The sequence below is a fragment of the Poecilia formosa genome, unplaced genomic scaffold (assembly GCF_000485575.1).
Source record: "Poecilia formosa unplaced genomic scaffold, Poecilia_formosa-5.1.2 Scaffold165, whole genome shotgun sequence".
In the NCBI taxonomy this organism is placed as follows: domain Eukaryota; kingdom Metazoa; phylum Chordata; class Actinopteri; order Cyprinodontiformes; family Poeciliidae; genus Poecilia; species Poecilia formosa.
This window is the reverse complement of record NW_006800104.1, coordinates 502,788-517,561: the sequence shown is the minus strand read 5'-3', so window position 1 is coordinate 517,561 and position 14,774 is coordinate 502,788. Positions and strand designations below refer to the sequence as shown.

General features: G+C 39.8%; 1 protein-coding gene and 1 long non-coding RNA gene across 3 annotated transcripts in view; one reads left to right on the top strand and one right to left on the bottom strand.

Annotated features, from left to right (window-relative positions):
- The window catches only part of slc66a2 (solute carrier family 66 member 2), a 29,243-nt gene that overhangs the window by 9,233 nt on the left and 5,236 nt on the right, over positions 1 to 14,774 (bottom strand). For both annotated transcript variants that reach the window (XM_007564683.2, XM_007564684.2), the window contains one exon: positions 8,540 to 8,756. In XM_007564683.2, the coding sequence (XP_007564745.1) occupies positions 8,540 to 8,756 (217 nt within the window). The remainder of the gene's footprint in view (positions 1 to 8,539; positions 8,757 to 14,774) is intronic.
- LOC107837670 (uncharacterized) overlaps positions 6,247 to 14,774 on the top strand; it is a 13,828-nt gene continuing 5,300 nt past the window's right edge. Inside the window, exons 1-2 of the long non-coding RNA XR_001663710.1 lie at positions 6,247 to 6,260; positions 7,513 to 7,514. This is a non-coding gene — a long non-coding RNA (uncharacterized LOC107837670). The remainder of the gene's footprint in view (positions 6,261 to 7,512; positions 7,515 to 14,774) is intronic.

Sequence of the window (14,774 nt, the reverse complement as noted above, 5' to 3'; positions counted from 1 at the left end):
GCTTCTTCAGATCGCTGGTATACTGACCACTACTGGAGATCTTTCCTGCTCACAGCATCACGATCCATAACTACTCTTTGAAGAACCTTGCATGAGTTATGATGATATTTAATTCCTCTAAGTAACATCCTTTCATGCCAGTCCTCTGCAGCTTTAACAGCAGCAACAGTTCCAACACATTGAAGCTTTTTTTCTTGTGCATATTAAACAGGAAACATGCCGCTAGAAAAAAAAAGACAGCAATATTCGCCGCCAATCTTTAATAATTTAGGTGAGTTATGAGATTAATTTTTGTTCTGAAATATGAAACAATCACAGCTGCGACTTATCACATGGATGTGTTTTCTCCATTTAGAGGAAGAACTGCGCGCCACATAACAGCCCGAGACCTTCCCTCGCAAATGACTTTGGACTTTGTTGCTGCTTCGCCCAGCTGGACTTTCACCCCCGAAGGAACAGAAGCAACTTTCCCTTTCATCCGTCAGAGCCGTGAGTGTTCAGAGCAGATGGAGAGATGATGGGTTGGACAGATGATCTGAAGAGTTTCTCAGCAGAGAACCGGAGGGCTTCGCCGCGGACCAGGTCATTTGGTTGGAAAGCAGGGAGTGGGAGCTGCTGGCTGACAGCAACGCCAGTCAGTTCACATCTATTGCAGCACATTGCTGGGTGTGGAGGAGAGCAGCCTGCGGGCCTAAATAAGGCTCTGGCTCTGTTATCTGGTAAACCGGGATGCAGCTCAACACCGCTGTCCTTATAAGGCTCGCCGGTTGTCCCGGTCGGCTCTCCGTGTTGCGTTCGCGTGCGAGTGTGGGTCGTGTTTCATTTATGGCCCGTCTCGGTGTGTCGGGACCAGGTAATTATAGCAGCAGCTTGAAAACATGACCACATCCCAGCAAAGCCGTACCAACAACCCTCCACCTGACCTAATGTCACACATAAAACATCAGCCTTCACAAGTATTCACTGGAGCACTGGCTCAGATAGTCTTGCTTTGGTTTTATGTGCACTCCTGAGCGTCAAGAGACTGATGACAACTCCTGAATGCTGCTCATCCATCATGACAAAAAGGCCGGTGTTCGGGCGCGGCTTTAAGGGAACTTATTAGGGAGCTCAAAATGAATTGCCAATTAAGATTTTGCTAATTGTTGTAAGCAAAGGAGCTTGTTGCAAAGAAACCCAGTGGCACCACTGAGCTCTTATATTATATTTTACTTTGTTGAATAATGTATGATCATTAAGTTCTCCAACTCTGTCAGAAAGGATTTCTTTTAATTGAGTAACAAGGGATAAAGAGCCAGGCATAGGCAGAGGAGTTCATGCATTAAATACTCTGAAAACTGACTAAAGCTGCAGGATGTGACTTTTACACAAATACGTTTTTTTATTTATTCCTTATTTATTAAATCTACCACCGTGTCGTGATTTTAGGAGACAGACGGTTTATGAAAAAAAAATTGATCTCCTTGAGCTTCTGTTACTATGAAGAAACACACTGGTCCCAGTCAAAAACAACCAATCAGAGCCAGGAGGCGGGGCTTATCACTGTCAATCAACCTCATGTATGTGCTGATTATCAGTCTTTGTTATACTACATAATGATAATATTAACCAATATGTAAAAAAAAAAAAAAAAAAGCCAGAAAAGTTACATAATGCAGCTTTAACTGCAAAAGGTTTGGGGTGTGTCACGAGGGTTACACACTAATTATGGGTGTGGCTGACCTTTTTCATTTCTGTTTCTGCTAAATAGAAACAACCAATCAGAGCCAGGCGGGTCTTAGTGCCGTCAGTCACAATCTCATGTGATGCTGCTCATTCCCACTCCACCTCACCTGCAGATAGCAGATCCTGTTGAGTAGTTAGCATGGCCACTGATGACGACAAATAAACAGCGAGTTGTTTCTCCACCATTAGTACATTTAGCAGCAGGTACATGAGATTGACTGACAGCGCTAAGACCCTCCTCCTGGCTCTGATTGGTTGATTCAGGTTGATGCATTTCTCCAGACGGCAATAGCAGCTCAGGGAGGAGCTGGAGGAGAACAATGTTTTCATAGATTATCAGTCTCATGACATGCTGTCATGATGCAGCGACAGTTTTAACAAATATGTAGAGAACTTAGCTAAACACCATTCTGCTTAGATGTGTTCTGCACCATTGTCATAGTGAAGGGTTGAGGTTATTCAGTGAACTCAGCAAACAAGACATATGTTTCAATTCTATATGTATGTCAAACTGTGATCAGTTGAAAGTTAGCTTTAGCTAAGAAAGGTTAGCTTTGACCAAATTAGAAACACATAGCACTAAGCCCAGACTGCACAGGTAGAAAGATCCAGACTGTAGAAGTCTACCTCAGTCTTATTCAACTGAACTGAGACAAACTGCACCATCCAAACAATGAAAGGAGACCAGGGTAACGACCCTGGGGGTTACCAGAGTATTGATGCTATCCCCACATACACAATGCATTAGTGGCATTACTGCAGACCTCTAAGGACCCATTACGTTAACAGAGAAGTCGCCGTTGTCAAACGGCATCATTGAGATGAACAGAGAACCTGTGGCTTGTGAATTAATTTCAGATAAATAGCAAACACCTCCGGCGCCGAGCTCCAGGGACAGAGCAGGACCCGTCACCCTCCCACCTGAAACCAACTCATATTTCATGATTAAAAACGGCTCTGCTTGTCGACTTTCTGACAAGGTGTTATGGCAAAGCACCGAAGTGTGTACACACTGCCGACATCCAGCATAAGTCATTCTTACTCCTGTCCTCCCTGGACTTCATTCCCTGCCACTGGGAAGGGAAGGGAAGCTTCCAAAAAGATACAAACATTGGAACGATGATGAACACGTGAAATGTCTCTTCATGGTAGCGACATCAAACCTTCCAAATCTGACTTTTGCTTGCAAACACTCATGTGTCACTGTTCTAAAAAGATCCTTTAAAAAAGCCTTCATCATTACAACAGTTTGACCCAAAAGAATCTCTTATTTCACAAATGAAACCATGACAACAGTCTGATCTTATGACTTAGGAATAATTTATTTCAGGGGTAAACTGGCCCCAATGTTCTTAATTTTGGGTGATTGTCTGATACTTACATGTGAAACCAATCTTATTTTTACAACTGTATCTGTTTTTAGCATTAGCATTAATTTGTAAGTGACATATTGAAAATTAGTTATATAATTCCTTTCCAACATATGCACATTTTTCTCAATGAAGAGAAAAATTATTTAATCTCATCTTTTTTATTTTTGCTTTTCTCACATTTCTGTTTTGCTTTTGCACAAATCCATCTGCACTTTTGCTCAAAAACTCAACCTTATTATTTCTTTGAAACTCACCTCCTGCTTTGAACTAATCTACTTTCATTGTAGCTGGAACGCAAAACAAGCCTAGTCTTAACGCCCAACTAATGCTCTAACCTTTAAATAATAAAAAGAATATGTAATATGAAGGTAAAAACATCCTCGCTTTGTAGGTTTTTCACATTCTTTCTCAGACGCCTGGAACATAGCGGCGAGGTAAAGTAACCTAGCAACAGCCTGTCAGACTCAACAGGTTGCGCGCACGGGGAGGAGAGGACACAAACAATAAACAGAAGTGGAAATGACAGTGTCCTACAGTACGCCTTGTGCGGCTGCAGCAGCTGATGACTGGAAGGAGAGAACAGCGGGAAACACAGCATAACAAGCACTCAACTTCAGGCCTCTAACTGGGCGGCTTTCACAGGATTATTTTAAGTCGTCTTGAATTGGGCCATGCAGAACATAATGACGACATAGTAATAAAAGCCCATGCAAATATAATAATGCTTAAAGAGTAAATGTTATCCTATTTTTAAAACTAGAAACGCTAAACATATTGGAGATTTGAAACCGATAAATCACAACCTGCCTTTCAAGTAATTTCCAAAGGAAGTTTTCTGATTGAAAAAGTTAAAGTCCAGCGATTCCCCCAGTGTATTATAAGCCTGGCGGGCCACCAGGCTTTACTGGTGTCCCCACCAGGCTAAGCGTTGCTTAATTATTTAAGTCTTTCAAAATGTTTGCATTTTTTAAGACTTTATAGTTGGTGTACAGGAATTAATCTTCCAATCTTTCAATAATGCCTCATTATCAAGTGATATTTTAAAATTTCCTGTCAATCTTAAACATTTTTTGAATCGAAAACAAGATGAATGAATGACTGCCCTAGCACCCAACCATTGGGCTTAGCAGGTTTTCTGGGGGAAACCTTGAAGTCTCTTTAAAACTTCTTTTACAGCTACTTTCATATTTGGATGCTGACATACGTATTACGTATTTTTAAAAATGCTGTATATATATCAAATATGACCAAAAAAAAATTTCACTTCATAATTTAGCGCCTTGAAATTGGCCCGCCGTCTCTTTAAGAAACTCCTGCTCTTTCTGAACAGTCTTGATTTTTGAATGCCAGTTTTTGTCCCAAATAGTCAGTCTCCAATCCTGCTAATTGAAGGACGACAACACACTGTTTTTACACACTTTGATGATGTCAGTCCTTTAAGTCTCCATTTACGTTTCTCCTGACTTCCTCCTCCTTCCTGAACAAATCATTAAAACTATTCACCTCATAAAATCAGACTGAACGGCTAACATTGGTTTCTTTTGGCTCACAAAGTTGTCTGGATTCAGTGTTCAGTGTGTGACAACATAATTCAGAAACTTTCTACATATTTATTTTCCCATTACTAAATCCTACTTTTAAAAAAGAATAAAAATTAAAAGTCTTCTCAAATCAATATCACTTTCACATAAACAGTTGAAATGATGAATTGTACAAATGATTTTATGTTTATCCTTTCAACACAACAATGGTTTTAAAGTAATACAATGTACCAGAGAGATTATTTGTTTTGTTTGATTGCTTTCATTTCAACCATTTGTTCGATATAAAAATGGTCTTTTAATTAACCTAAGTAATGTTTGAGGTTTTTGTGTGAGATTTGGATCATCTTATTGATGTTTTTTTTTTAGATGGGCTTTTCATGGCTGGAAGGCTTAATTTTTTGAAATAGTAAATTGTGATGCGTTTATTTAAAAAAAAAAACATTACAAAGTCAATTTTGTAACTAAGAAAGTAAAAGAAGAAAAATGTTGCATGCACTTAAATTTTCAGAGCAGTCACATGACTCAAGTGACCAACAACCGGATGTTACTACCGGCAACAAAGACGAAGACGACAGGAAGTGGTAGGCGGATCATGGTGTGGACTGTTTCTTAATGACTTATCGACATGATTTTAACTGTATTTCTTATTTACCGTAATTGTAAAATTGTGTGTGTGCGTGCGCATGTGTGTGTGTGTGTGTGTGTTTGAGTATAGTTTTTTTTTTAATTGGCGGAACATCGACAAAGCTTTGCACACATTTGTAACGGAGACGCATGTAGTGAAAATTTCTCACTTAAAATTTTAAAATAGTCTCCGTTTGCAAATCATTCAAAGGTAAGGTAGGTAAGCCAATTTTATTTATGCGACACATTTTCAACAACAAGGCAGTTTACATTAATTAGAAAGAAATACAAGCAAAACAGCAAACAAAAAGAAAGGCAAAAAAGGTAAAAACTACATATTGGTCCCCCATATTCACTCAAAAGAAAAGCTGAAGATACTGATGGAAAGAACACAATGCCAGGATTACTTACATGATCGGATTAATTAATGTCTGCAGGAATAGTTTTCAGTTTCTCAGGGTGAGTCACTGAGCCTTTGTTTTTAGCACACCATTACGATGCCATCGGCACCCAGATCTAGGTCTGCGGCTGTACTGTGAGCTATAAATGAGCTAAGAGGTGAATAGTTTCATTTCAGATTGTAAACAACAGCTACAGTTTTCAGAGTTCGAGAAACCAAGGATGAGCAGATTTCAGAGGGCTTTGCTGGGCGTCGTAGATGCAAGACGAAGACGAAAAATCAGGCTGAGGACAGATAGAGCATGGACAGGCCCAGCGTGGGAGCCGACGTGGCCCGTTAAGTGGACAGGCAGCCCGGCAGGAGCCCAGTAATCCGTCTGATCCTGAAAGCCAACCAGCAGAGAGGCGGGAAAAGGGCGCGAGGCATTCATGTAGCGCAAAAAAAATAATTTAAAAAAGGCTTTTCATTAGGGCCGTGAGCTCATAGTCAAGTTCAAACATCATCTCTTTGATCAAGTCAATTTAATTTGAACAAATTCAACATTTAAATTAGATTGGGTTTAACAACAGTCTTTGAATCCGATAATGATGATGAGTTTTCACCGATGATTTGAAAGTGCGCCACATTCAAAGTTTCAAATGTCTCCAGGGGTTATTACTGTAGATTGAACAAATATACCCACATGCTTTTAAAAATAGTAAATAAAATCAACGGTACATCAAAGCAGCTAATTAGAGCCTGAAACTTGATGCATTAAGGAGCCTAAATGAGGCATTAGTCTTAGGGAATACCATTAACAGGTCCAATTAACACAAGCCTGCCAAACCGTAAGGGTTCCCTGTCTTACTTCTACATCACCGGGCTCCACTAAGCTCAAAAACACGTGTCAGTGTTAATGATCAACTGAAAGACAATATACTCATTAGCAAGGCACTGCTCAGTGGGAGTGACAGCACAAAACCCCTAAGAGCTGCCGGGGCTGGAAGTTGTACTCATAAATAAAACATTTTCTCATCAGCAGGATGACTTCATCAGTAATCACAGACGGAGCTGATGTTGTTTAGTTTTGCCTCAGATTGGCCTGCAACTCTGAACATTGGAAGAAAGACCCAATGACAGTCAAACAGTCTTCCACCCCGTGCCTGTCAAGAAATCAAGACCTGTGATCATCGCAAATTATTTTCTACCAGGGTTGTCACAATGCTAAAAATTCAAACTTGATACTAAGAAAAATACTTAATACCATGTGTTTTTTGAAGGCAATGGGGTTATTTGCAGTCAAAGTAAAAAATGATTAGTTGCAATTTGACACAATTTAATAGGGCAAAACAAGTAAGTAGGAGAAAATTGAACCTTCTCCAAAATGGATATATAATTCAAAAGTGTCACTTCCCTATTTGGTTCCAGTCATACCTGATGAACAGATGTGAAATTGCCTCCATTGGACATGCCAGATCACTGACCCATTTTGTCTCCTATGGAGTGCCCCAAGGATCAGTTCTGGTACTCCTTCTTTTTCATTTATATGTGGCACCTTTGTAAGCAGCTATGGGACCTAACTTCATTGATAGGTTGATGATACTCGGCTGTTGGGGTAGCAATGTATCTGAGACCTCATCATTCTCTTCTCTTACAGTTTACAGGAGATAAAGGCATGGAAGCAGCAAACATGTCTGCATTCCTCTGTCTAGTAATCACAGGTCTTGGTGTTATTTTTGATCCTCAGCTCAGTTTGAAGCCACATCATGCGCATATTTGTATGCATGATGTGGCTTGATGTGTAAGAGGTTGGCCTTACCTCTGATTGTGATGAATTATGGGGTTTTTAACCAAAGTACAGAAGCAGTGGTGAAGTCAGTGTGTTTGTTTATTGAGGTGTCAAAAACACCTCAAAAAACAGGTTCAAATAATATTTGTATTTGTTAAATTAAAGCACTACATATTTGGTTTATTGTTGAACAGGTAACAAAATGCAGTTTTTTTTAAATAATGTAAGTTTATTTTTTGCCTGTTTTGATCATTTTGTCAAAAAAGTTTGAACTACTTTGATTTAGAGAATTGAGAAAGACGTGAAAGCGTTTATTTAAACAAGTTTGTCTGATCATAAAAAATCCTATCCTACAAGTTTGAAAAAATAGATTTTTTTTCTGAAAGAAGAGGAGTAAAAGCTGCCCGCATATTGCCTGACTGAAATCTAATAACCACCTTAGGGATGCTTTAAAAAGAACTGTGGATCAGCAGAACACCTCCAGCAGAAAAAAAGCATCTCTTCATCCATCCATACTTCCATCTCTCCACAGATTAACAAAAAACTGGTTAGAAGCAATGCTGAGGAGGATTTAGTCCACACAACAACAAATATCTGCCAAATCCTGGGAAGAAAAATCAAAGGTTTGAATCTCACTGTTCACTTTTGGTGCTCTGACTTCCCCATGTGGGGTTTTGGGATTTTGATGAAGTAAATCTTTCAAACGGGAACAAGAACTCAGCGTCCGACAATCTGAGACGCCTCAAACGCTAATCCAAATTTATTCACCAGGAAATGTTTGCGTTTCCCTCAACTGTGTATGAGCTCTTTGTATAGCCACAGGAAGATGGCTATCCCTCACGACACGCTATTTTTCTTCTTCCAGGATATTTTCTTTTTATACTGAAACCCACAGTTTCAGCTCATTATAAAACAAATTATAACAGAAAAAAGGGAAACAGCATTTACATTTAGTTTAGTCTAAGAAAGCATTGTAGAAATGTAACAAGCCATGTGACATGGAAATGCTTTCCATTTTTCTCCATGACGCAAAGCTTTTATTTCCTATCCTACGTTTCAAAACTGAGCTGTGTATTGACTTTTTTTTTTTTTTTTGAGTCCCTACCTCATGCCTTCTGTGGATTTGTTCTGGTAGTTGCAGTAGAGCTGTGGCGTTCCCAGCATTGCCTCGGTGAACACCGCCAGGAAGCCGAGGGTCTCCACGAACAGCACCGAGTCCAGGAGGAGGTAGGTGACGTAGGCCGCCACCAGCGTGAAGGCCAGCACGCACTGAAGGTAGTCCACGAAGCGACTCCAGGACCAGAAGTAGGTCCAGTCAAAGTCTACGCACACACAGACAGTCAGAAAGTCAAGAGGGAGATCAAAAGAAAAAAAAAAGATGAACTTGGTATTGATGACGTGTTAAGCAAGGTTAAACAGGTTAAAACTCTTTGACCAATTAGGTATCGTGGTTTTATTGCCTTATTAAAGCTCCAGTATTTAACTTTATTTAAAAACATTTTTTTTACATATCTGTTAAAATTATTTTGTCTTGAGAGTATAATCTGTGAAAAAAAACATATAAATAAAAATCAAACTCCTTTGCCTTCTCCCCGTGCTAACTGCAGAAATACCATTAGCACACTGAGCAGCAGACATAAGGTTGAAGAACAGCGCTAAGATGCTCATCTGGGCTCTGATTGGTTGTTTTTGACCAGGCATCTGCAATCTTTACCATTCAAAGAACCATATTTGCCCCCAATCCAGATAAATAAAACTCATTTAGACAAAAGACACATTTTTTTATGTTTTATATATGTCTACTATAGGAAAAGTGTTATTTTTAAAGAATCACCATTTTATTTCTATTTTAAGGTTTTAATATACAGGACAAACAAAAGATGTTAGCAAAACCAGATGGATATAATTCTTACATGGGATGTTGATATTGGCTAAAGAAAAGGACAGTTCTTTCAAAATGTCATTGGTACTTGTAGTGTCATTCTGTTGTGGAAATTCAATTAAATTATTCAAAGCAAAAACTGTAAAACTGCTAAATCTTGCATTTTTTTATACCTATAATTGAAAGTACTAGTTGTTTTTTTAACATCTTAGAACCAGCCAAAGTTATTAAGAGCCATTGTGGAAGGTCCTAATCTATCTATTGCATACTTTACTGTCACAACATGGCGACTTTTTATTTTTTTAATTAAGACAACTGCTATCTCAAATGTAGCCACTAGATGTCATACTAGAGAAGACATTATTCCGTCAATGTTGCAAAAATTTGAGATTAATTGATTGTAGATATCTGTGCTCCAAATATGTTGACAAGTGTACCTTGATTTTAAGGAAATATAGCAGTAAAGAATTGCAGTTGAACTAGTAGTCAGCCTCACTCAGAAGTATGGCGTTACCTGTCAGTGAGGTAGGTTAACACTGACACAGGAATAGTTGTAAAAGCAAGTCATTTAATCAGATGAATGCTCCGATTTCCCTGTTAGGTTGTTACCCAATATTCACAACCGAGATGAGAATTTTCATGCGACTCCCACAAACCTCTTTTTATACTCAGACCACCCTCACCCCACAAACAATATGTCACCGCCGTAAATCTTTGTTGTTCCCTTTAATGGTCTGTTAGGACTGCAATGTTTGTTTTACAATGGTTTTAAGGAAGATTAAATGTTGTAAAAACATTTGTGGGAGCGCATTGTCTCTTATCTGACTCATCGTTTCTTGTGTGTGTTGTCTTCACATGAAAGCGGATTTGGCTTACGCCGGAAAGCTGGAAAGGCTGGCTTTACATTACCGAGAGTCAATAAGGTTAACGCTAAAAATGAAGTGATGGCTGTAAGCAAAAGAGCACTGCTGCACCGAATGTATTTTAAAGAATTTGTTTAGGCCACAAACATAATAGAGAAAAAGCGCCTAGTAAAAGTTTAAATGAAGTTTATCTCATCCAGTAAAAGGAACCTCTGCAGAAAGTGTGCCATACAGGCTCGCTGTACACATCTCCAGGGACATCCATCCAATAAAAACACAATGAAAACAGCAGAACAGCAGCTGCTGTTTGTCTTAGCATATCTACTAAAATAAAACGATTTGATGGAATAAACCTATCAATCAAAACCTAATAAAATCAAATAAACCCCACCCAACAAATATTTATAACACGTGAGGACATGAGGAGTGAAATCTTTTTTTCTTTCAAGAATTATTGCTCAGTGATTTTGACATTTAGGTGGCATTTCTAAATAAATACGCATGGCAGCCGTGCATGTGCAGAAGCTAAAGTGGCCTTCCAAAAAACTGAGCCAATCCTATTGTCCCTCTATGAAAGACGGGCTAAACAAATCCCACAAATTTAATCGAATGAATCTCAAGGAGCCAGCCAAACCAGGTCACATCCTTCTGTCAAGCTGCCACATGCTATTCACAAAGCAAAATCTTACAAGCAAATGAAATATGCAACATAAGGCAAACACGGAGAACAACAGGCAGTTGAACGAGGGGCAACTGGGGACAGTAACTGTTCGAAACGCTGTCAAAAATCCTCTGTGGGCTGTGTAATGTATGCTAACCGCTGTTTATCCTGCAGGTACAGATGCTTGACGTGGTCGTGGAGCCATGTCTGCGGCAGAGCCAGAGAACGGGTAAACCAGCTTATCACTGTGCTGGTGCAGCCTGATAACAGTCCAGCACAGTGGGGGGCCATCATCGAGTTGTGTTTAGAGCCAATCTGGGCGCTAAGGCATTCTGAAAAATCCTACTGACAAAAGATAATACATCATCTAGGACCTTCAAGTCAGATCATACTGTGGCAGCTAATTGACATGTGTACTTTATAGCTGCAGTGGTGAAAAAACCCCATTGAGATGTTTGTATTTTGCTTTGCTAGCCTCTTGGCAAGTAAGCTAGCAACAGTTGTGGAAGAATTGAGTAATACTGTAAAAAAAACAGCTTATACATCACCAACAAACTAGCCATAAAACTAGCATGATGTATTAAAAACAAAATGGTGAGTTAAAGCTAGGAACTCTGCTAAAAAGTAGCAGAGGTATTCCATGCAATATTCAGCCACAAAATTGAAATGTGTAGTATTATATTTACTTAGCCAGAAAGTGACAAAACACTGATTTCAATTGGCTTTGCTAACTTTTAACTAACTTAACAAATTGGCAATGTTAGCAAGTTAGCTAGGTACAACAGGAGGTGCGTCAAAACAGTTTTTTTCCCAAAAAGACAGATTGTGTTTTTCGCAACCAGACACACAAGACAAGATACGAACAATTTAGAAAAGCTGCTAACTGCTAACAGTGCTAAGATAGCTAAATTAGCAGCTAAAACCTGAACTGGATTCTTCTACAAACCCAAAACACATCTTTAAAAACAGCATGAGATTTATGAAACTTTAATTACATTTGTGAAAGCACAAAAGGGGAGAATTTTAATACTGTTTTGGCACTAGGAGAATCTAAGAACTAGACACCAGAGGCGCCAATGGACTAGAATATTTTATACTGAATACAGATTTCTGTAAAACACGGTTTGTAATTTGTAAAACCTTGTCCCATCTTGTTAAAATGAACTCAGTATTGTGTATCATCACCTAAGCAGAACACATAGGAGAAGTTTTCCAATTACATTCACCAGAGTTTTTTTGGGAAATCATTCACTCAACTTTTTAATTATATTTCTAGCTCCTCTTTATGTGAGAACTAATTGCAGACCACACAAGTTTAAGGGCTTTCCTTTGTACTCCCCCACGTATAAATAATAAAAAGAACATAGCTGCTGTATAGCATGTTTTTCCTTCATGCTGCAACTTTATCTGACAATTCTGAAAAACAGTAGTGGAAAAAAAAGAAGAAATTGGAAATCATTGGGCTACATGGCAACATATCAGTTTTGGGAACTGGGCACAAGCTAAACTAAAAAGCTTTTTGACTAAAACAGTGTGTCAATATTTCACACTGAGTCCTAAGTGATGTTTATCACAGTGGTTCATCTCGTTGTAAAACCCTCTCTTGCTGTGCACCAGGGTGTCCAGATTGACACTCCTCTTCTTTCGTCCTCGCGCTGCACGGTAACGGTATCTATGGCTGCCGTTACCGTACCGAAGACAACGGAGCAGAACAGTGAACCGCCTCCCTGCGGTTGGTCAGCTTCAGGGGTTTAAAGTCCCACGCGGCTGTGAGAGTTGTGTCAGATAGGTCCAAGTTCGGGATTTCAGTTACTTGTTTCTGAGTGGTTCTCAGAAAGCCTCTGGTGGGTTTAAATAATGGCTTCCTGTCACTCAAGAGGAAATGTAAGAGCCAGAAGGTTATTATGAGAGACTGTTGGAACAGCTCAAATAAGTGCAACTCCGATGTATTATAATCCCCAGCTCTGTGGCAGAGTTAGATCAGCACCAGCCCTTTAATGAGAGAATAACTGCACCTATAGGGTGAGGTGACCTATTCTCAGCCGCTAAGGCTAAGGCTGGTGTGACTGTAGCAGAACCATGTGGGGGAAAAATGAGCCGAGACATGTTTTTCCCAGACTAAAGGTAATGAAAGTCTCCCCATGTCCTGCGCTGTTGTGATGTCATTAGGTTGATGCTTTTCATGGTGAATCTATGTAAAAATCTAAGAGCTGCGTCTTTACATCTTTATTCGATAGGATTCGGTGAAGGTTTATGTCATACTTGTGAGGACACAATCAGGAAAGGTTCAATGGCAGACCAAACAGAAATATAAATGGCAGTGCAGGTGAACATGCTCTGCAAGAGCACCGTCCGAGGTCAACACGCCGGCGCGATGACGTCGCGTTTGGCATGTGCCCTCTTGCGCCCGGTTCAACGCGTCAACTATAAAACCAGCTTAAAGGCGCGGCTGCATCGCAACAAAAAATATTTAACTGAAAATCGACTGTGGCTACAATCCAGCAGCAAACCACACTTTGAGGGTTGAAAAGCGCCATTTAAATGTGATTTCATTTCATGGCTGAAAAAATGAGATCCCAGAGACAAGCAGACCCAAAATAAGATTTGTTCATGTAGGGCGGCCAGAGTCAGACCCACAACCAGATTTTGGAGGAGTAGAATATTTAATTTAATTTCCTCTTGAGATAAATACAGAATTTTTTAACTTAAGTTTAATTTGAAGTTTGGATTTTTATTAACGATAATGGAAATAAACATCCAAAGTACGAGTCTGTGTAGCATATAATGAATCTAAATACGAGTTTCACCATTTGAGGTGACTTAATGAAATATGGTTTCTCTTCAGATGGATTTGTAGTGATCCAACCCACGAAAACAATGTAATATCAATCACCCCAATCTAAAAAAAAACCCCAATAAAAAAGAGGTTTAGAAATATTTGAGTGGCAGCTCAGTGGGACAGTATGGGCAAACAATGCAGAGCCACTGTAGTTTCCACAGTGCAGCCTTGCCTTATGGTTTGCTTGCTGACACTAATTCATTTTTTATACAGCTGGAGATCCTGAAAAAAAAATCCAATCACTTTTTGCCTTAAGGTCCTAACTTTTCACCACTCAAACAATTGGAGAGTTTGCCTGTGACAATTTTATAACTTTTTTTTCCCAAAGAGATATTTCATCTCATCTATTCCCCCCCCAAATCCCTTTACCTGCACGTGACTGATCACCAACGCTGCCGTTTCCGACACCGCTGAACAATCAGATCTTTTAATCTCCTTATAAAGGATTGCGGCAAGGGGTTTTCCACATAAACCCAACCGAACCAAGCCGTTGTTGGACCATTTCTTCTAGTCCGACGCCGCAGCAGAATTACGATTCGTTTGATTAAAAACCGAAATACCGCTGGCTCTCCTGAGGAAGTCGTTCAGTCAGTCGTATCTCTTACAAAGGCTTTTTGTTTGTTTTTTGGGGGCCGTCTAAAGAAGTCAAATTGTTAGTGATTGTGTTTTTCTCTCAAAGTACAAATGTCCAGCTGTTAGATGGAGCGGCCCGGTGTGACAATGACACTGTTATGAGAACAAACAAGTGAGGTTTGGAGATCAAAGATGGCTACATCATCAACAAGACTGCGGGAAACCAGAGCTGGATCGTTTAGAAGACATACGAGCGCAGACCTTTCTTTTGAACTTTATGCCATCAATTCGTGGTCTCTAAAGCTTGATTTCTCTGCATGAGAGTACATCAATGGACAGGCGCAACGCTGTACTCCAAGTACACGATGTCCAGCAGGTCTACCGATGCTCGGCAGAGAGAGCTAATCGATGGCTGAAACCACCGGCCAGGCAACCCTACGCCTGATGTGAAGGCAGACTAAGCAAGCAGGACCCCGCCAGGGCCCTGAAGGCAGTGAATTACAGCAGAATGAAAAAACTGAC